Raw genomic sequence first — 22663 nt, 5'->3', positions numbered from 1 at the left:
AATCACGACAACAGGAGACATTAAATACTTTTGAATTTTGCAAATGTTAAAATGTATTTGGGGCTTTATTATATTTCTTAATTTTTAAAAACAAAAAATAAAAACATATTCGATATTATATTAAAGCAAAAGATGCTATACTCTACACTCCATCCATCACCTATTAATAAAATGAAAATCTATTCAAATCTTTATAATAGTATATTATATAATATACAAGTGAATAATAAAAATTAAAACTACGAATTACAGAGTAATGCAATAAAATCAAATTAAATTCCAAAAGACACCTACATGTTATAATATTAAAAAATATTCTAATTTAACACACCTATATATGACAAAATCACAAAACCTAACCATAAACCATTATCTTTCTCATGGATAAACAAGGTCAACATCCTCACTTAATTCTTCTACGATCTTCTCTTCTTTGTTAAGTCTTACCGGTCTAACTTTTAGTTCTGGTCTTCCACAATTATTTTGTGCAACCCAAAATTCCCCATGAATGTTTCTTTGAATATTATCCGGACATCTAACAAGTTGTGTAAAAGTGTCACTCAATTGAGATTTCTACAATTTTTAACATTGTAGCCAATATCTTGTGACTTTGGCGGCAGTTGTTTCAGTAACTAAAACAAAATCATTGTCTTTACTTAATGCGACCCCATTTGAAAAGGATAAGCCTCTTAGCAACACCGTCACTTCTTTGGTCCTTAGATCATATTTTAGTAACCTTCTAGTCTTATCCACAGTTTGCATTGCTATTGCATAAGCCCTAAAAAATTTTATTGTTAATAAATGGGAATGAGAATCATAACTATATGGACAAACTTTAAAAAAAAAATTATATAATGAGTAAATTGATGATACATACCATCTTTGGAATATGGTGCTAGTATCGGTAAAATAGACAACTCCTGTGTTTTGATCAATGTCCAAAGCATTAGTGAATCGAAATGGGGCTCCTTCTGCACTAATGGCTACTTGTTTAGCAACTCCACCATTGTGCCCAACCACCAATAGCCCAAAATAAGCATCTGCAATGTAAAGATCACATGTTGCTTCAATGAATTTAAGACTCAATGGTATTCCACATACTTGTTCCATTGTAGGGTTGATTGATCCATCACAAAATTTAGGAATCCTATGTTGGAAATGAGTTTGAAAATAATAATAATAATAATAATTGAGCAACTTGGGGTTTAATTAAAAGTGTGACCCACACTCCGAAAATGTCGGGACCATGCACCAATGCGTTCTCCTCCACGAGGAGTATAACGTGGTATATTTATTTGTTCAAATCCATTAAGTATTGAATGAGAAAATTGACTCCAAAGTCACCCACTTGAAATGGCATATTTGAGGAAACTTGGTATACCTACATGGGTGTAGGCTTGTGGGTTAAACCCACACGCGCGCGCTCGCCCGCCTGCCCGACCCGGGCCTGTGGGCTTGGGCTATATATAATTTTTGGGCAAAAATCATTTAAGTTTCTGGGTTGGGTTAGACCCAACCCGTTTTGTAATTGGGTTATCAGTTGGCTTTTCATAATTAAGATTCATTGTATTTGGATGCGACTGTTAGAGTGTGCCTATTCGGGAATAAGTATACCTATTCCGAAACAGGTTCATGACTATTCCAAACAGGTACGTGTCTATTCCGAATAGGTTTATACCTATTCTAAACAGACACCAGGAAGACTATAAATAGACTTTCTACCCGGCATTAAAAATCGATTTTTCCAATATTTCTCTCTCTCTTCTTTGCATCCTTTGTCAGTTCGAGTACAAAACACAAGTTGTGTTCGTTGTGTTCTACAGATTGAAGTGCTGCTTTTGTAGAATTGAAAATCCGTTCTATCTTGGGAGACATTTATTCACTACCTTGAGCACCAGAGAGGAATAAAGTTGTCTTAAAGAAACAGTGTTGTCACTGGGCTCGGATTCATAGAATTAAAGTAAGTTCTGTAATTTCATTTATTTTATGTTTACTTAAAGTATAAACTGTAAAAAGATTTTACTGCCTACAATTTTAAGACAACTTTATTCAATAAAAACTTTTTGTAGTTTATACTTCAGTGAATATTATATTCTTAAGTTTCAAATCAGATTGTGTTTCTGCATTTGGAAACTTAAATATTCTATTCATCTATTATTATTATTATTATTTTTTTTAATCAGAATTTTGTATTATGAATTTTCTGCATTTCTGTTTTTGTAATAAATCAAATGGCATCTTCAAGCAATATTCCTACAATGAATTTGACTCATGGAGAAAAACCAGAGAAATTCAATGGGAATGAGTTCAAACGTTGGCAACAAAAGATGCTCTTCTACCTCACCACATTGAACTTGGCAAGGTTCCTTCATGAAGAATGTCCCATACTTGCAGAAGGAGAAACCAACAAGGAAAAGGTTGCTGCCGTGGATGCATGGAAGCATTCTGATTTCTTATGCAGAAATTATGTGCTTAATGGCTTAGACAATACACTTTACAATGTGTATTGTTCACTCAAGACAGCAAAGGAACTATGGGATTCACTTGACAAGAAATACAAAACCGAGGATGCTGGCATGAAGAAATTCATAGTCGGCAAATTTCTTGATTTCAAAATGATCGATTCCAAAACAGTTATAAGTCAAGTTCAAGAACTGCAAGTAATTCTTCATGAAATCCATTCTGAAGGAATGAGTCTTAGTGACTCATTTCAAGTGGCTGCTGTGATTGAAAAATTACCACCACTATGGAAGGACTTCAAGAATTATCTCAAGCACAAACGCAAAGAGATGAATCTTGAAGAATTAATTGTGAGGTTAAGGATTGAGGAGGACAACCGAAAATCTGAAAAGAAGGGAAATAATTCAATGGAGGCTAAAGCCAATGTTATTGAACAAGGACCAAAAACTAACAAGAAACGAAAGCATGGTGATCAAAATCAGAATCAAGGATCAAATGCGGCGAAGAAATTCAAAGGCAAATGTTATAATTGTGGCAAAACTGGTCACAAGTCTAATGATTGCCGTAAGCCAAAGAAGGAAAAGAAACCCCAAGCTAATGTGACAGAATTTGATAAACTTTCAAATGATGTCTCCGAGATGAATCTTTCCGCTGTTGTATCCGAATGCAATATTGTAGGAAACACCAAGGAATGGTGGGTGGACACTGGGGCTACTCGTCACATATGTTCCAACAAGTGGATGTTTTCAACTTACAAACCCGTGGAGCAAAATGAAGAATTATTCATGGGTAACTCTTCTAGTTCCAAAGTTGAAGGCCGTGGGAAGGTGATTCTGAAAATGACTTCTGGCAAAGAACTCACTTTAAATGATGTGCTTCATGTGCCAGACATTCGCAAGAACTTGGTTTCTGGATCTTTGCTTAGCAAAAATGGTTTCAAATTAGTGTTTGTGTCTGATAAGTTTGTACTTACAAAGAATGAGATGTTTGTAGGAAAGGGCTATCTTAGTGATGGGCTCTTTAAGATGAATGTAATGACTGTTGTTCCTAAGTCTATTAATAATAATAAGATTGATTCTTCTGCTTACTTGCTTGAGTCTTCTAATATTTGGCATGGTAGATTAGGACATGTTAATTATGATACTCTACGTAGATTAATTCACTTAGATTATCTACCTAAATTTAATATTGATCCTAATCATAAATGTGAAACTTGTGTAGAATCTAAATTAACAAAAGTACCTTTTCATTCAGTTGAAAGAAGTACTGAACCTCTAGACTTAATTCACAGTGATATTTGTGATTTAAAGTTTGTGCAAACGAGAGGTGGGAAAAAGTATTTTATTACTTTTATCGATGATTGCACTAGATACTGTTATGTATATTTGCTTAAAAGCAAAGATGAGGCAATTGAAATGTTTAAACATTATAAAAATGAAGTTGAGAATCAACTTAGCAAAAAGATTAAGGCAATAAGAAGCGATAGAGGTGGTGAATATGAATCCCCTTTCGAGGAGTTCTGTTTAGAACATGGAATCATTCACCAAACTACCGCTCCATATTCTCCTCAATCTAATGGGATTGCTGAACGCAAAAATAGAACATTGAAAGAAATGATGAATGCTATGTTGTTAAGTTCTGGTTTACCCCAGAATTTGTGGGGGAAGCTTTGCTTTCCGCCAATTATATTCTTAACAAAATGCCTCATAAGAAAACACTTAAAACACCTTATGAATTATGGAAAGGTCACAAGCCTTGCTATAAATATCTAAAAGTGTGGGGGTGTTTGGCAAAGGTGGAGGTTCCTAAACCTAAAAAGGTTAAAATAGGACCTAAAACCATTGATTGTATATTCATTGGTTATGCTAATAATAGTAGTGCATATCGTTTTCTTGTTTATAAGTCCGAGATTCCTGATGTGCATGTTAATACAATTATAGAATCAAGGAATGCTGCATTCTTTGAAACTATTTTTCCATATAACAAGCCATCTGAAACAAGTACACAAAAGAGGACTCATGATATTACTTTTGGTAATAATCAATTAGAAGTAAATCAAGAATCAAAAGAAAAACAAGTTGACGAAGAACCTAGACGTGGAAAAAGGGCAAGAAAGTCAACTTCGTTTGGCCCAGATTTTCTAACATATTTGTTAGAAAATGATCCTCAAACGTTCAAAGAAGCTATGTCCTCCCCTGAAGCTTCATATTGGAAAGAAGCAATTAATAGTGAAATTGAATCTATTCTGCAAAACCATACTTGGGAACTAGTGGATCTTCCACCAGGTACCAAAACATTGGGATGTAAGTGGATTTTCAAAAGGAAAATGAAGGCAGATGGTTCAATTGATAAATACAAAGCAAGACTTGTTGCCAAAGGGTACAAGCAAAGGGAAGGATTGGATTATTTTGACACTTATTCACCAGTTAGCCGAATAACTTCTATTCGTATTTTAATTGCTATAGCAGCAATAAACAATCTTGAAATACATCAAATGGATGTTAAAACGGCATTTTTGAACGATGAATTAGATGAAGAAATATATATGGATCAACCTGAAGGGTTTATAGCTCCTGGACAAGAAAGAAAAGTGTGTAAGCTTGTTAAATCCTTATATGGATTAAAGCAAGCACCTAAACAATGGCATGAGAAATTTGACAATGCAATGATATCAAATGGATCAAAATTAATGAATGTGATAAATGCGTTTATGTCAAAAACACTCAAAAAGGATATGTCATTGTATGTCTATATGTTGATGACATGTTAATTATTGGTAGTGATACCAATATGATAAAAATGACTAAACAAATGCTATCCAATAGATTTGATATGAAAGATCTAGGTGTGGCAGATATAATTTTGGGAATTAAGGTCTCAAAAACTTCTGATGGTCTTATACTTTCTCAATCTCATTACATTGAGAAAATACTTGAGAAATTCAAGAAGTACGATATAAGACCAAAGAAGACACCTATGGATGTAAATCTTCATCTTTTTAAGAATACTGGCATAGGAAAATCTCAATTAGAATATTCTCGTATAATTGGCAGTCTAATGTATGTGATGAACTGCACTCGACCTGATATAGCATACTCTGTTAGTAAGCTAAGTCGATTTACGAGTAATCCCGGAGAAAATAATTGGAAATCAATAATACGAGTTTTGGGATACCTTAAATATACTCAAAATTATGGACTGCATTTCACAAGATATCCAGTTGTACTTGAAGGATACAGCGATGCTAATTGGATATCTGACTCAAAAGACTCAAAATCCACAAGTGGATATGTGTTTACACTTGGAGGTGCAGCCGTGTCTTGGAAATCCTCAAAACAAACTTGTATAGCTCGATCTACAATGGAATCAGAATTCATTGCAATAGATAAAAGCTGGAGAAGAAGCCGAATGGCTACGAAATTTCTTAGAGGATATTCCAAATTGGTCAAAACTTGTGCCTGCTATTTGCATCCATTGTGATAGCCAATCAACAATTGGAAGAGCACAAAGTCATAACTATAACGGTAAGTCACGTCACATACGACGTCGACATAATACCGTTAGGCAATTGCTCTCAAATGGAATTATCTCAATTGACTACGTAAGGTCAAAAGATAATATTGCGGATCCGCTTACAAAGGTTAACTAGAGAGCAAGTAGAAAGTTCATCAAAGGGAATGGGTCTAAAGCCTATGAAATAAACCAAGGTCATCATAGTGGCAACCCAACCTAGCTGACTGGAGATCCCAAGATCTAGGTTCAAAGGGCAAACCGAACTATGTAGAACTCAGAACGCACTGCGGAGATACTTACTCCAAACCATTCCTATGATGAGACAGTGCATATCTGCCGCGAGAATCAGGATAAGATACGCTTTTAATGATTTCTATAGCTTATGAAATTGTGTCATAAGTGGGATATTGCAGGATATTCTTAATAGAAATCACCTACGTGAGTAAGAAGGGGGCCACTTCTATGAGAATTATGAAAGGCTAAATTCTCTAACATACTCACGGAACCAAGAGGTGTTCAAGGCCAAAATGAACACAAACGTGAGAACCAACTGTGTTAGAAATGGTACTGCGTGATTCTATTGTCTTGGTTTACACCAATGGTTGGCAATTCAAAGACAACGTCTATTGACTGGCCAAGTAAATCCGATAGTCTTCACTAGGGCAAGTTCAAGACCAATGGTCACTTAGTCTGAAGCAGTAACTTTTCATTTGTACTCGAACTAGTGTCTGCATATTCATTTTGCATGTTGTAAAGCCAATTTTACATTCATGTGGGGGATTGTTGGAAATGAGTTTGAAAAAATAATAATAATAATAATAATTGAGCAACTTGGGGCTTAATTAAAAGTGTGACCCACACTCCGAAAATGTCGGGACCACGCACCAACGCGTTCTCCTCCGCGAGGAGTATAACGTGGTATATTTATTTGTTCAAATCCATTAAGTATTGAATGAGAAAATTGACTCCAAAGTCACCCACTTGAAATGGTATATTTGAGGAAACTTGGTATACCTACATGGGTATAGGCTTGTGGGTTAAACCCACACGCGCGCGCGCGCGCGCCTGACCCGGGCCCGTGGGCTTGGGCTATATATAATTTTTGGGCAAAAATCATTTAAGTTTCTGGGTCGGGTTAGACCCAACCCGTTTTGTAATTGGGTTATCAGTTGGCTTTTCATAATTAAGATTCATTGTATTTGGACGCGACTGTTAGAGTGTGCCTATTCGGGAATAAGTATACCTATTCCGAACAGGTTCATGACTATTCCAAACAGGTACGTGTCTATTCCGAATAGGTTTATACCTATTCTAAACAGACACCAGGAAGACTATAAATAGACTTTCTACCCCGGCATTAAAAATCAATTTTTCCAAAAATTTCTCTCTCTCTTCTTTGCATCCTTTGTCAGTTTGAGTACAAAACACAAGTTGTATTCGTGGTGTTCTACAGATTGAAGTGCTGCTTCTGTAGAACTGAAAATCCGTTCTATCTTGGGAGACATTTATTCACTACCTTGAGCACCAGAGAGGGAATAAAGTTGTCTTAAAGAAACAGTGTTGTCACTGGGCTCGGATTCATAGAATTAAAGTAAGTTCTATAATTTCATTTATTTTATGTTTACTTAAAGTATAAACTGTAAAAAGATTTTACTGCCTACATCCTAATCAAGTACAAAAACAAATACTTCAATTATTTCAAATACTTTCATACATTTTAATCCAACATAAAACCTACACTTACAATTACAAAGAAGGTTGAATTGAACACTAAAAGAATACTTTATGTCATGCAATTAATATGAATATACAATATAATTAAAAAATTAATTATACATTATTATATTTTAAAATTTAGAGCTTTTGGTTTTTTCATGTTGACAAAGAGTTGAACAATGAAAGTAGACATAAAATAGATAGTGAATTTGTTTCTGTCTTTTGTTGAATCTTTTTCACAAATCGATAGATAATTTGATAAGCCAATGATTTTTTTTTTTTCTGTGTTTTAGAATATCAAAGGTCCAACTGATCACCACGTCTGTATTGTAAATATGCAGTTACGAATAATCCAGCCAAAGTAATAGGAATTAGACCTAAGACGATTCCAAATAGAAAAACTTCAATCATTTCATTTCAATTTGTTTGAAAAGGGGAAAAGAGAGGTAATATCTATTAAGAAATATATGTAATTATAAGTGAATATATACTAAACATAATGAATAAAAAATTTACTAGTAGTTTTTACCTTAACGGGAAGTGATTGCAAAATCCTTCAATCCATGTTTTGAACCTTGTCATTTTAAAATTCTACTATCCGAGATGCCACTATAAGGACCAGCTCCATTACAATCGAAGGCAATACTTTCAGGGCCAAATACTCTTGAAGGAAGTTCAAGTGTGTTGTATTTTAGGGCTTGATGTGAATTAAAACATCCAAAAAGAGAAATCAAAATAAAAGAGAAGATAAAGAATTATGAGAGCTTCATGGTGTTGAAAAGATGATGGACAATTCTTTCTTTGGTACTAAAAGTAAAGATTATGCTACCCTTGAATCTATATATAAGAAGAAAATCATAGGTTATCCTAATTAAAGTCAAAATATAATTATTATAATATAAGAATTAGGACTCTAATTATTATTTGAAAGGAGTTCTTTTCCTAGTAGGATTTGTTTTTAGGAAGTGAAAAGAAAGCTCCTAGATTATTTTGTTTCAATATGTTTTTATAAACTACAATAGCCTTTTGAGAGTGGGGACTAATAAAAAAATTGAAATAAATAAATTATTTGAAATAAATTTATAAAATAAAGAATTTGGAGACTCACTCGTTTATTCACATTTCATCTACTATTGCGTTATTTTATGATAAGAGTATTTACGGAATTAATGTGTCTTTGTATTTACTTTATACCATAATTTTTTATTTACCTTTTATTTCTAAAAAACAGAAATTAACTATATTTATTATTTATAGATCTTGAAAAGATAAGTAAATACTTTTGACTTTTAAATTTTTTTATAGAAATAATAAAATGAATTATAATCCATTTGATAGTGATTTTTTAAAACACTTCTAACATAAATATTGTTTTTGAAGAAAAATTTAAAACTATGTTCGGTTTCCAAAAATATAAAAGAAAAAAAAACTGTTAAGAAAAATGATTTTATAATGTTTGGTTTTAATATGAAAAATACAAAAAAAAAAAAAAATCAAATATAAAATTAATTAGAAATTTATACATTTTTAAATTATTTAATTTTTATATATAAGACGAAAAATAAGTGAAAATGAGTTTTACGTAGCATATAAAATAATTTATTGATTTAAAATTTTTTTTTTCATTCACTTTTCTTCTTTATTTTCTTTCCCAAGTATTTTTCCTTATATTTTCCGAGAACTAAACATAGTCTAAGACTATCTTTGATTCTTGGAAAGTGGCAAGGAAAAAAAAATGATTTTCTCTTGTTTGATTTCAATATATTAAATAAGAAAGAAAATAAATATAATTATAATTAGTTAGAAATTTATACATTATTAAATTATTTAATCTTTATATAAAATAGGAAAAATAAGTAAAATAAGTTTAAAATAACATATAAAATAATTTATTGATTTTAATTTCTTTTTTCTTTCTATTTTCTTTTTCTCGTATTTTTCCTCACATTTTTTTGGAACCAAGCATAGTTTAAGTGTTTGAAAAAATTTGAAAAACACTTTTAAAAAATCGATATATCACTTGTAGTATTTTCAAAAGCAAAGAATATCTTAATGAATGCCATTTAATTGTGAAGGCAAGGCCCTATAGTTAAGACAGAATATCTGTTACACCGTAATGAATGCCCTGTAATTGTAAAGGCCCTATAGTTAAGACAAGACAGAATATTTGTTACAATATGTCAACATTGAGGTACAATATGTCAACATTATGGTACTAACTTTGACATTGTGAACCTCCTTTGCAGGGACGTGCAGCGATTGGAGGACGGCCACCTAATAGTTCTACAGTATCAACACCGTGGGATACAATGAGGATGATGAGAGCATGTATTTACACGTGGTTTGTTACAAGTTAGGACTAACCAAATAAAAATATTTAAAAAGAAAAAAATATTTATAGAAAAAATTTTAAAAAAATATTTGGGGATTCATTCATGTGTTATTGCAATATTTAAAAGAAAAAAAAATGATCTTTAAATTATATTTAAAATTCTTATAAATATCAACCATGCTTGGTATAATTAATGCTAATAATAAAATCATATTTAATAATATTTTTAAAAGAAAAAGAAAAAGAGATAGATGTAGGAAGAAATGACGGATATGTGTTTAAGAATGCTCTTTATTTTTTATTTTTATTATCAAAATATTCATAAAAGTTAGAGAACAAAATCACGAGAACATGAGACATTAAATACTTTTGAATTTTGTAAATGTTAAAACGTATTTGGGGGCTTTTATTATATTTCTTAAATTTTAAAAACAAAAAATAAAAGTATATTTAATATTATATTAAAACAAAAGGTGCTATACGTTAATCATCACTTAATCCATCTCTCACCGATTTATAAAATGAAAATCTATTCAAATATTTATATAAGTGTATTATATAATGTATAAGTGAATAATAAAAATTAAAACTACGAATTGCAGAGTAATGCAATAAAATCCAATTAAATTCCAAAGACACATACATATTATAATATTAAAAAATATTCTAATTTAACACACCTATATATGGCAAAATCACATAACCTAACCATAAACCATTATCTTTCTCTTGGACTTTTCTCACAAGGTCAACATCCTCACTTAATTCTTCCACGTTCTTCCCTTCTTTGTTAAGTCTTATCGGTCTAACTTTTAGTTCTGGTCTTCCACAATTATTTTGTGCAACCCAAAATTCCCCATGAATGTTTCTTTGAATATTATCCGGACATCCAGCAAGTTGTGTAAAAGTGTCACTCAATTTAGATTTTTGACCTTAGAACCAATATCTTGTGATTTTGGTGGCAGTAGTTTTAGTAACTAAAACAAAATCTTTGTCTTTGCTTAATGCAACCCCATTTGAAAAGGATAAGCCTCTTAGCAACATCGTCACTTCTTTGGTCTTTGGATCATATTTTAGTAACCTTCCGGTCTTATCCCCAGTTTGCATTGCTATTGCATAAGCCCTAAAAAATTCCATTGTTAATTAATGGGAATGAGAATCATAACTATATGGACAAACTTAAAAAAAAAAAAATCTATGTAGTATGGAGTAAATTGATGATACATACCATCTTTGGAATATGATGCTAGTATCCGTAAAATAGACTACTTCAGTGTTTTGATCAATATCTAAAGCATTAGTGAATCGAAATGGGACTCCTTCTGCACTAATGGCTATTTGTTTGGCAACTCCACCATTGTGCCCATCCACCAATAACCCAAAATAGGCATCTGCAATGTAAAGATCACATGTTGTTTCATTGAATTTAAGACCCAATGGTCTTCCACATACTTGTTCCATTGCAGGGTTGATTGATCCATTACAAAATTTAGGAATCCTAATCAAGCACAAAAACAAATACTTCAATTATTTCAAATACTTTCATACATTTTTATCCAACATAAAACATACACTTACAATTACAAATAAGGTTGAATTGAACACTAAAAGAATACTTTATATCATGCAATTAATATGAATATACAACATAATTAAAAAAATTATTATATATTATTATATTTTTAAATCTATTTAAGAAATATATGTACTTATAAGTGAATATATACTAAACATAATGAATAAAAAATTTACTAATTAGTTTTTACCTGAACGGGGAAGTGATTGCAAACTCCTTCCATCCATGTTTCAAACCTTGCCATTGTAAAATTCTACCATCCGAGTGATAGGTCGAGAAGGTGAAAAAGAATCCCTAAGAAGAATCCCAAGTTTTTAGCTTGAGTTAGTTGTCAACCGTTTAATTTATTTTCTATTTTTGTTTTGTATTTCTGCATATTCAAATTTGTTATAAGGCATTCCCTTGAGTTTAGGCTAGTTAGTTTCCGGAGTTGAAGCTGATCTGTTAAGCTTTACTCTATTTATTGGAACATTAGCAATGAATAAAGAGAATCATATTTATCCTGCAAACAGTTGTGGTTTATCTTTCACCTAAAGAAAGTGAGTATTTCTATGAGTCATTGTGGCTACTTGATAGGGACCTAACATTGGTATCAGAGCATCATTACAATGACATCCAACAAAGAAAGGATCGAGGCTTTGGAGGCTTGGCTTGGTGGAGTTCAAGATGGAATACAATGATTAGAGGAAATTGTCAACAAGCTATCTGAAACTTTGCTTCCAACTAAAGAAGCCTCTAGCAACAACAATAATGAGCGGGAAGGATCCTTCCATTCGCATCGAGAGGAGAACGGTGGCGGCAGACAAGTTTTCTCTTCCAAGATGGCAATGTTGGAATTTCCAAAATACTTCGGAGAATATCCTACTGAATGGCTTAGCTGAGTAGCTCAATTATTTGAATTTCAAGGCACAACAGACAACCAAAAGGTAACTCTAGCATCTTTCCACCTTGAAGTAGAAGCTAACCAATGGTGGCAATGGTTGCGTCGAGCTTACCAGGAGGAAGTGATAAAATAAACTGAGCAAAAGTAAAACTGGAACAGAGAAGCAATTCCACACTTTATTTGTACTGTGACAACCAATAAATAGGCAATACAATCAACTGGCTTGACAAAGCCATAACAACAAAGGCGTAAAAATAGGACCATGAAACCATGTTTCAATAAATCTGCTGCCACCATCACCAAAAATCAGGAGATAATAAAGAGAATCAATAAACAATTTCCTATAGACCAGGACAACATAACAGATATAAGACTCAACATAAAACAATTTAATATTATTAAAGGCTTGGTCAAATGACCCATTGCACGAAGATATTTTATCACCCTCCCTTAAACTGATATCTGCAGAAATTAGTTTAGGAATCAATTTGCAAAGCCTTTCCTGAAGCAGCCACAACCTCCTTTGAAGAACAAACTCCAAGCATACTTCGAAGTTTCATAAAAATAGCAGGCTTGAGGGGCTTAGTCAAGATATCTGCAATTTGATCTTCAGTTTTGCAAAACACCAAATCAATAACTCCATCTTTACATAAATCAAGCAAGAAGTGGTACCTCACATCAATGTGTTTGCTTCTCCCATGTAAGACTAGATTCTTTGAGAGTTTTATTACAGAGAGGTTATCACAGTAAATCACTATTGGACCTTGCTGTTGGTTGTACAAAACTTCAAGTAACCTTCTCAGCCAAATAGCTTGACATGAGCTTGATGCTGCAGCAACGAACTCAGCTTCCGTAGTTGACAAAGTCACAATCTGTTGCTTCTTTGATGACCAAGTAATAGCTCCAAAATTCAACATAAACACTGCTCTAGAAGTGCTCTTTCTATCATCAAGATCTCCAGCATAATCACTATCTGAAAAACCAATCAAACTTGATTTTTCACCCCTTTTGTATAGAATCCCAAAGTCTATAGTACCTTTCAAATAGCAAAAAATTCTTTTTGCAGCCAAAAGATGAACTTCAGTTGGATTCTCCATGTATCTACTGATTAAATTGACTACGTGCATAATGTCTGGTCTTGTAGATGTCAGATACATAAGACTTCCAACGATCTGCTTGTAAAGAGTACTATCCACCCTCTTTCCTGCTCCACTCTTTGAGAGTTTCAGACCAACTTCACTTGGGGTGATGACTGAATTACAATCCTTCAACATAAACTTGTCCAAAATCTCTAGAGCATATTTCTTTTAAGAAATGAAAACACCAGCAGATGATTGCACTACCTCAATGCCAAGAAAATAGTGCATTAATCCCATATCAATCATATCAAATTCTTTCATCATAGACTTCTTAAAATCAGCAAGCATGGTTTTATTATTACTAGTATAAATGAGATCATCAACATATAAACACACAATTAAAATCTTCTTATCAACACCATATTTAGTGTAAAGAGTGTGCTCATATGGACATTTAATAAAACCTTCCTCAGTAAAATAAGCATCTATACGACTGTACCAAGCTCTTGGTGCTTGTTTCAGTCCGTATAGTGCTTTCTTTAACTTATATACCTGATTCTCATAACCTTGCTTCACATACCCAGGGGGTTGATCAATATAGACTTCTTCTTCCAACTCTCCATGCAAAAATGCTGACTTCACATCTAACTGATGGATAGACCATGAGTTTTGGGCAGCCATGGATAACACCAAGCAAATAGTGTCAAGCTTTGCTACTAGAGCAAACACCTCTTTGTAATCCACTCCGAATTCTTGCTTGTACCCCTTTGCAACAAGCCGAGCTTTGTACTTATCAACTCCACCATCTTTGTTCAACTTCGTTTTATAAACCCATTTAACACCAATGGATTTCTGCCCTTTTGGAAGTTCAACTAACTCCCTACTATTATTTTTCTCTATAGACCCGATCTCCTCATTCATAGACTTATGCCACTTTAAATCCTTGATAGCTTCTTGGAATGTAATGGGATCACAATCTGATAACAAAGCATAATGGGCAATTGTATCATAGTTATTAGATTGAACTCCAGTTACCTCAAAATCTTGCATTCATGCGGGCCTTTTTCGAACACGGCGAAGTCGTGATTCAGCAACTACATTACTCTCTGCTGCTATTGATGAAGTTTCAGCAGCTGTTGGAGCATCATTTGGTGGACTTTCAGGTATAGAAACCGTAGGAATTTGTTGTTATAGAAGCTGCTGCCTTTCTTCTTCAGCATCATTGTCAAAAATGACTTGAGTAGGCTACTGCCCATTTTGCTGTCCATTCCAATTCCAGGTGCTCTCCTCATCAAAAATAACATCTCTACTGGTCACAATCTTCTTCGTGAGTGGATTGAACAATTTATATGCTTTGGATGCTTCACTTACGCCAAGAAAAACACATTTTTCACCCTTATCATCAAGTTTCTTCCTTTTCTCGTCTGGGACATGTGCATAGGCGATGCAACCGAAAATTTTGAAGTGATCTACAGCTGGTTTCCATCCACTCCAAGACTCCTCCGGTGTCATGTTTTGAACAGAAAATGTAGGACTTCTGTTCAACACATGGATACTCCAATTCACTGCCTCCGACCAAAAACTCTTTGGAATTTTGCCCCTTGCAAGCAAGCTCCTCACCATGTTGAGGATGGTTCTATTTTTTCTCTCCGATACACCATTCTGTTGCAGTGTATAAGTAGCTGTGAGTTCTCTTCGTATGCCTTGACCATCACAAAAATGTTCAAATTCATTTGAACAATATTCTCCACCACGATCAGTGCGGAGAATTTTGATGGATCTCCCTATTTCTTTTTCAACGCGTGCCTGAAGCTTTTAAATGCACTAAAAGCTTCTGATTTTTCCTGCAAAAAAGAAACCCATGTTTTTCGACTATAATCATCAATAAAGATAATTAGATATTTTTTACCCCCATTAGAAGTTGGATTAATTGGACCGCAAATGTTAGAGTGAACCAGTTCCAAGACATTATTTGCTCTTCGCAACTTTCCTTGAGGGAATTGAGAACGATGTTGTTTGCCAACAACACATTCTTCAAAAACTTGAGAAGGAATGGAAATTTGAGGAAGACCTGTCACCATATGTTTCTGTTGGAGTGTTTTTAATCCACCAAAATTCAAATGGCCATAGCGTAAATGCCAAAGCCATGAAAGATCTTTCACTTCAGCCATTAAGAAAGACTGGACACTATCAATCTTCAATGGAAACAACCTGTTTGAAGCCATTTGAACAACAACAATAGTACCTCTCGAAGGATCATATATCTCACAAGCACCCTTCTGAATTGTTATTATGTAACCCTTTTCTTGCAATTGACCAGCACTTAACAAATTACTTTTCAAGTCTAGAACATAAAAAACATTGGAAATTGTTTTTACAAAACCATTCTTGGTTCTAATATTAATATCACCCTTTCCCATTACATTCACAGTAGAACAATCACCAAAGCTCACTATAGAACGAAAACCTTCATTTAGAAAAAAAAAAAAAGAAGACTTACTACCACACATGTGGTTGCTGCAGCCTGTGTCCACATACCATACTTCTGCCTAAGGTTGTTCATTGACTTGAGCAGCCATCAACAAGGTTTCAACTTCTTTCTTTTCTGCATAATTAGATTTCTCTCCTTTTTCTTTGGCGTTAGGTAATTTAGTATAACATTCAGAACGGTAATGGCCAAATTTATGACATCTAAAACACTCTACCTTGGATTTTTCAAATTGTTGATTTCGACCTTTGCCTCTATTTTGGAAATCTGGTTGATCTTCATCAACTCTAAAATTGCCTCGTCCACCTCTTCCTCTACCTCCATCTCTAACTCCTCGAACTCCTCTTCCTTTGCCTCTACCTCGATCTGCTGATCTATTCATTGTCAAAGCATTGTTGTTAGTTGAAGCCTTTAAAGCTTGCTCCTCCTTATCCTCTTGGATGATTTTCTACTCATGAACTAACAAAGATCCTTGCAACTCGTCAATTGATAGTTCATCAAGGTCTTTCGATTCCTCAATATAACAAACAACATAGTTAAATTTTGGCATCATTGACCGAAGAATTTTCTCAATAACAGTCACGTCCTCCATCTTCTCGCCATGAATTCGCATTTTGTTGATGATTGCCATTGTTCTTGAGAAGTAATCAGAAATTGACTCCCCTGGCTTCATTCGAAGCGTTTCGAACTCAGATCGAAGTGCTTGAAGCTGCTGCCTCTTGGTCCTCGTTGATCCCTGGTACTTCTTCTTCATGGAGTCCCAAATCTACTAGGAGGTGTCCTTGCACAGAATAGTTTCCAAGATTGAGCGATCAATAGCTTGGAACAAATAATTCTTTGCCTTTAGATCTTTTAATCTCTGTCCTTCAATCTTTGTTTTCTGCGCATCCGTCATTGGTGAGTTCGTTGCTGGTTCTGCTATCCCTCCAGAGATTACTTGCCAGTACTCTTTAGATCGTAAGAAATTCTCCATCAACATGCTCCAATAGTCATAGTGACCATCAAAACGTGGAATTGCAGGTTGCACAAAATTTTCAGAGGCCATTGTTTTTTTTTTTTTTTTTTGCTGCTGAAAGAAAATAAACAAAGCTGCTGCTATATGACTCTCTGTCTCACAAACTCTCTCTCTCTGTTTTGGCACTCTCAATTCTCACTTTCTGGTTTTAACCCACTTTTCTAACGTTAACCGGGCTTTGATACCACTGATAAAATAAACTGAGCAAAAGTAAAACCAGAACAGAGAAGCAATTCCACACTTTATTTGTACTGAGACAACCAATAAATAGGCAATACAATCAACTAGCTTGACAAAGCCATAAAAACAAAGGCATAAAAATAGGACCATGAAACCATGTTTCAATAAATCTGCTGCCACCATCACCAAAAATCAGGAGATAATAAAGAAACTCAATAAACAATTACCCATAGACCAGGACAACATAACAAATATAAGACTCAACATAAAACAATTTAATATTATTAAAGACTTGGTCAAATGGCCCATTGCACGAAGATATTTTTATCAGGAATGTCATTTGGTGACATGGGAATTTTTTGAGGAGGAACTATGGGCTCATTTGGGACCAACAGAGTGTGGAGATTTTGATGAAACTCTATCCAGAGTTCAACAGGTTGGATCCCTTTGTGAGTACCAAAAATAGTTCGAAAGGCTAGGCAATTGGGTTCAAGGTTGGACACAGAAGGCTTTTGTTGGCACTTTCATGGGAGGACTGAAATTCGAAATTGCCGATGGAATCCGAATGTTTAAGCCCAAAACATTGAAGGAAGCCATCAGTCTAGTGAGAATAAAGGATGAATAGATCGCAAGAACGAAGAGGTTCATACGACCCCCACTACAGAACCGTGTATCTACCACCATCACTCCAGAAAATCAGACTACCCTAACAGCAACACCCAAGCGATTGAGTTGGGATGAAATGCAGAAACGGAGAGCACAAGGGCTTTGTTTCAACTGCAATGATAGATTCACCCTAGGTCACAAGTGCCAGGGACCTCAACTACTCCTCCTTGAGTGCCAAAGCAACAATCAAACCAAAGAATATGAGGTGGTGGACGAAAAGTGGCAGATGAAAGATACTCTGGATTAAACAAGGCAAGAAATTTATTGAAGAGCGTTTGGTGAAGTGGAAACGATTGCCTACTGAAGATGCTACATGGGAGGCAACAACGCTGCTGCATAATCAATTCTTTCACTGGACCTTGAAGACAAGGATCCACTTAGCGGGGAAAGTATTGATAGGCCGAGAAGGTAAAAAAGAATCCCTAAGAAGAATCCCAAGTTTTTAGCTTGAGTTAGTTGTCAACCGTTTAATTTATTTTCTGTTTCTATTTTGTATTTCTGCATATTCAAATTTGTTACAAGGCATTCCCTTGAGTTTAGGCTAGTTAGTTTCCGGAGTTGAAGCTGATCTGTTAAGCTTTACTCTATTTATTGGAACATTAGCAATGAATAAAGAGAAGCATATTTATCCTACAAACAGTTGTGGTTTATCTTTCACCCAAAGAAAGTGAGTATTTCTATGAGTCATTATGGCTACTTGATCGGGACCTAACACCGAGATGCCAGTATAAGGACCATCTCCATTATAATCGAAGGCGATGCTTTCAGGGCCAGATACCCCTGAAAGAAGCTTAAGTGTGTTGTATTTTAGGGCTTGATGTGAATTAACACATTCAAAAAGAGAAATCGAAATAAAAGAGAAGATAAAGAATTGTGAGAGCTTCATGGTGTTGAAGAAGATGATGGAAAATTCTTTCTTTGGTATATAAGTAAAGGTTATGCTACCCATAAATCTATATATAAGAAGAGAATCATAGGTTTTCTTAATTAAAATCAAAATATAATTGTTATAACATATGAATTAGGATTCTAATTAATATTTGAAAGGAGTTCTTTGAGAGTGGGGACTAATAAAAAAAATGGAAAAAAAGAAAAAAGAAAAAGATTATTTGAGATAGATTTATAATTATTTGTTACACCGTAATGAATGCCCTGTAATTGTAAAGGCCCTATAGTTAAGACAAGACATAATATTTGTTACTATTGGTTCAGAATCTATAAAATGCTTTCTAGGTACAATATGTTGAGTTTTGGGTCAAAATGGCCCATTTATTCAAAAAAAAATATAAGATGTAACCACTTTTTAAAACTTATGTTCAAATTGACCTCTTTAGTGCTAGGCGCCATGTCATTAAAAAATATTTTTTTTAATCGTTTTAGTTAAAGCCTCAGTTGACAACTGAGGCTTCATTTTTGAACTAAAGCCGTAGTTGCCAACTAAGGCTTCATTTTTAAACTGAAGCCTCAATTGGCAACTGAGACTTCATTTTTGAACTAAAGCCGCAATTGCCAACTGAGGCTTCACTTTTGAACTAAAAGGGATGACAACACATGTTTAAATTGGCCTCTTTGGTGCCACGTAACCGTCATGTCATTAAAAAATAATTTTTTTTTCATCAATTTAGTTAAAGTCTCAGTTGGCAACTGAGGCTTCATTTTTAAATTTAAGCCTCAATAGGCAACTGAAACTTCATTTTTGAACTAAAGCTGCAGTTGCCAACTGAGACTTCAGTTTTGAATTAAAGTCGCAGTTGCCAACTGAGGTTTTAGTTAATTTTTTTTAAATTTAAAATTTTGTTAAAAATTATTAAATTACAATTTATGATTGAAATTTAAAAAATATATTTAAATAATAAATTATTTATATTTAAATTTAAGAATCTAGTATTACTTCAACAAACATAAATTGATAAATAGAGTATATTATAAATGAATATTTTATTTATTAATAAATTAATAATCTTAAAATAATAAACTTATATAACATATAAATAATATATAAAATTGTATAATTTATTAATTTAAGATATTTAATTTGTTGTTTTTTAAGATATTAATTTATTTGTATTATGACATATTTATCTTTATCGAAATAATAATATACTTTTAAGCCGTAGTTACTAATTGAGATTTCAATTACAATTTTTTTTTTTTACTTTCAAATTTAATTAACAATTATTAAATTACAATTTATTATTGAAATTAAAAATATATACTTTCAAAAATGAAGTCTCAGTTGCTTATTGAGGCTTCAGTTTAAAAATGAAGCCTTAGTTGGCAACTGCGGCTTCAGTTCAAAAATGAAGCCTCAATTGCCAATTAAGGTTTTAACTAAAATGATGAAAAAAAATATTTTTTAATGACATGGCATTTACATGGCACCAAAAGGGCCAATTTGAACATGTGCTGCCATCCCTTTTAGTTCAAAACTGAAGTCTCGGTTGGCAACTGCGGTTTTAGTTAAAAAATGAAGTCTCAATTGCCAATTAAGGCTTCAGTTTAAAAATGAAGCTTCAGTTAACAACTGTGCCTTCAGTTCAAAAATGAAGTGTCAGTTTCCAACTGAGGCTTTAACCAAAATGATGATTTTTTTTTTTTTTTTAATAACATGGCGCTTACGTGACACCAAAGATTTAGTGCTACCATCCCTTTTAGTTGCAACTCCCATTGAATAAAAATTTTCTTCCATCCTCATTCTCTAATATGTTATTTTAAAGACCTACATGGCAGAAGAGCACGATCTTAGAACAAAGTAATCTAAAATAGACTTCATGGAAAAGTAAGTTTTCTTTATTTAAGGCATTTTGAAAACGAAAATGAGCAACACATGATACCAAGCAATGGTCACCCAATTGTAAGGAGGGAGGTCTATGCTCTCTTCAGGTTCATTAAACCTAGATACCTCTCATCCAGCTCCCTCATCTGATCAAACACCCATCAAAATAAATAAAAAAAATTAAGAAAAAAATAAATGAGGAAAATCTTAAAACCTATATGATAGTGAAAAGAACATATGTACGTGGTAAATATTTGTGGAAAATAAGTCATAATTACCATTCTACTTGTTATAAGCCTTCCAGAGGTCACCCGAGAATAAGCAATGATCCATGATGTACTTTAGTGTCAACAAAGAAAAAGAAAAAAAGGAAAAAACCATTCTATTTATATGCAAGAAACAAATATAGGGTACTTTATATGAATGTAGAAATATAAATGGCAAACATGATTCTCAAAAGAAATGTAAGAGAATAGTAAGAGATTGTGAAACTCCTTATTCTAAGTTGGTAAAAAGGTTTTTACTAGAGATTAAATATCTAAACTGATACCTTTTTCCGACTCCGCTCATGCCATTATTTTAAAGAAACAATCCTGCGTTATGAAAACAAATAAATACATGTTTTACCTTGTTATAAACAATATAAAGAAAGTCACAAAATGTATATTAAAAAAATAATAAGAATATTTATCATTTAAAAAAAAATTAAAGAAAAAAAGGTGAATTTAAGCACCAACAAACACAAAATTTCTTTTGAAGGTGACATATAATTCAACTTAATTATAGTCTCATCCAAAAACCCTACTCTTACAATAGCAAAAACCAAATAAAGGGTATTTTTCCATACATATGAATGACAATTACAATTTCTTTTGTGAATCAAATTAACATGATTCACAAAAGAAATGTAAAGTAAGAGTAAATTAAAGCGGGTGAAACTCGTTATTCTTAAGTTTATAAATAAATTTTGATAATTAAGGATTGATTGTGTAAAGTGTATACCTTTTTCCGACTTGACTAGTCACATATATTTACTATTTAAAAAAGCAATCTAGTGTCATGGAGACAAAGAAATAAATGATTTATCTTGTTATAAACAATATAAAAATAGCCACAAAGTTTGTAAAGTAAAAAAATAATAAAAATGTGCCATCATTTCACAAATACTTGAGAAAAAAGAGGTAAAATTAACTACCAAAAAATTTGAAGGATACAAAGCAATAATCAAAATTATACTTTGAAAAAAAAATATATAAGCATCAATTTTCTTATTTGGTTGGATTTTTTTTTTTTTTTTGTGCCTTTATATAAAATAAATAAATAGAGGAAATAGTTAAGAAAAATGAGTTAAAAAAATTTTATTTATTTATTTTTTACCTCTATCTTATCATTTATGAGATCGGCATAGTACATGAAATATATCAATATATCAATATTCTTTTTTTAAAAAAAAAATTAATAATAATATTTCAATGTTTAAAAAAATATTAAGAAAAAGAAAAAAGCTTATTTCTAAGATCTGAACTGATAATGAGGCATACCAAAACCTTTATAAGAAAAACGAAAGAAACCACAAACAAAGAGAAAATGAATGAAAGAAAGAGGGTTACCTCAAAATTAGACTGCGATTAGAATTGTGGTTACAAAGTCAAGAAGAATCTGGAAATTAGATTTAGCGAGACTGGAGGCCTTTTGAAGGATCCACCAAAATTTGTTGAGCGGGGATTAGATTTCTCTGAGAAAATGAAAGTCTTTAAAAACAAAAATCTCTTTATTTAACCCTAACAAAAGTTGGAGAGAGAAGGGTAACAGACCCTCTAAATATGAGTTCAAGATAGATGAGGCAATTATGACGGTTAACTAAAAAGGAGAAAAAATAAATAAGAGAGGAAAATAATTAAAAACGCCATAATAATTACTTTCAGTGTTTGCTGATGTATTTGTAGGAAAAAAACAGTCAACTTTTGTTCAATTTGAGT

At 32.9% G+C, this 22663-nt stretch overlaps 1 protein-coding gene and 1 pseudogene across 1 annotated transcript; both read right to left on the bottom strand.

Moving 5' to 3' along the window:
• Window positions 1-378: 378 nt before the first annotated feature.
• Window positions 379-1110, bottom strand: LOC117923879 (protein STRICTOSIDINE SYNTHASE-LIKE 10-like). Its single transcript, XM_034842376.1, is given in 2 exon segments — window positions 379-778; window positions 878-1110. Coding segments are annotated over 2 exon segments (633 nt in total).
• Window positions 1111-10687: 9577 nt separating this feature from the next.
• Window positions 10688-18794, bottom strand: LOC117923877 (annotated as a pseudogene).
• Window positions 18795-22663: the final 3869 nt, after the last annotated feature.

The sequence above is a fragment of the Vitis riparia genome, chromosome 10, assembly GCF_004353265.1.
Source record: "Vitis riparia cultivar Riparia Gloire de Montpellier isolate 1030 chromosome 10, EGFV_Vit.rip_1.0, whole genome shotgun sequence".
Lineage (NCBI taxonomy): Eukaryota > Viridiplantae > Streptophyta > Magnoliopsida > Vitales > Vitaceae > Vitis > Vitis riparia.
The sequence above is the reverse complement of the archived record's forward strand: the minus strand, read 5'-3'. Positions and strand labels throughout refer to the sequence as shown.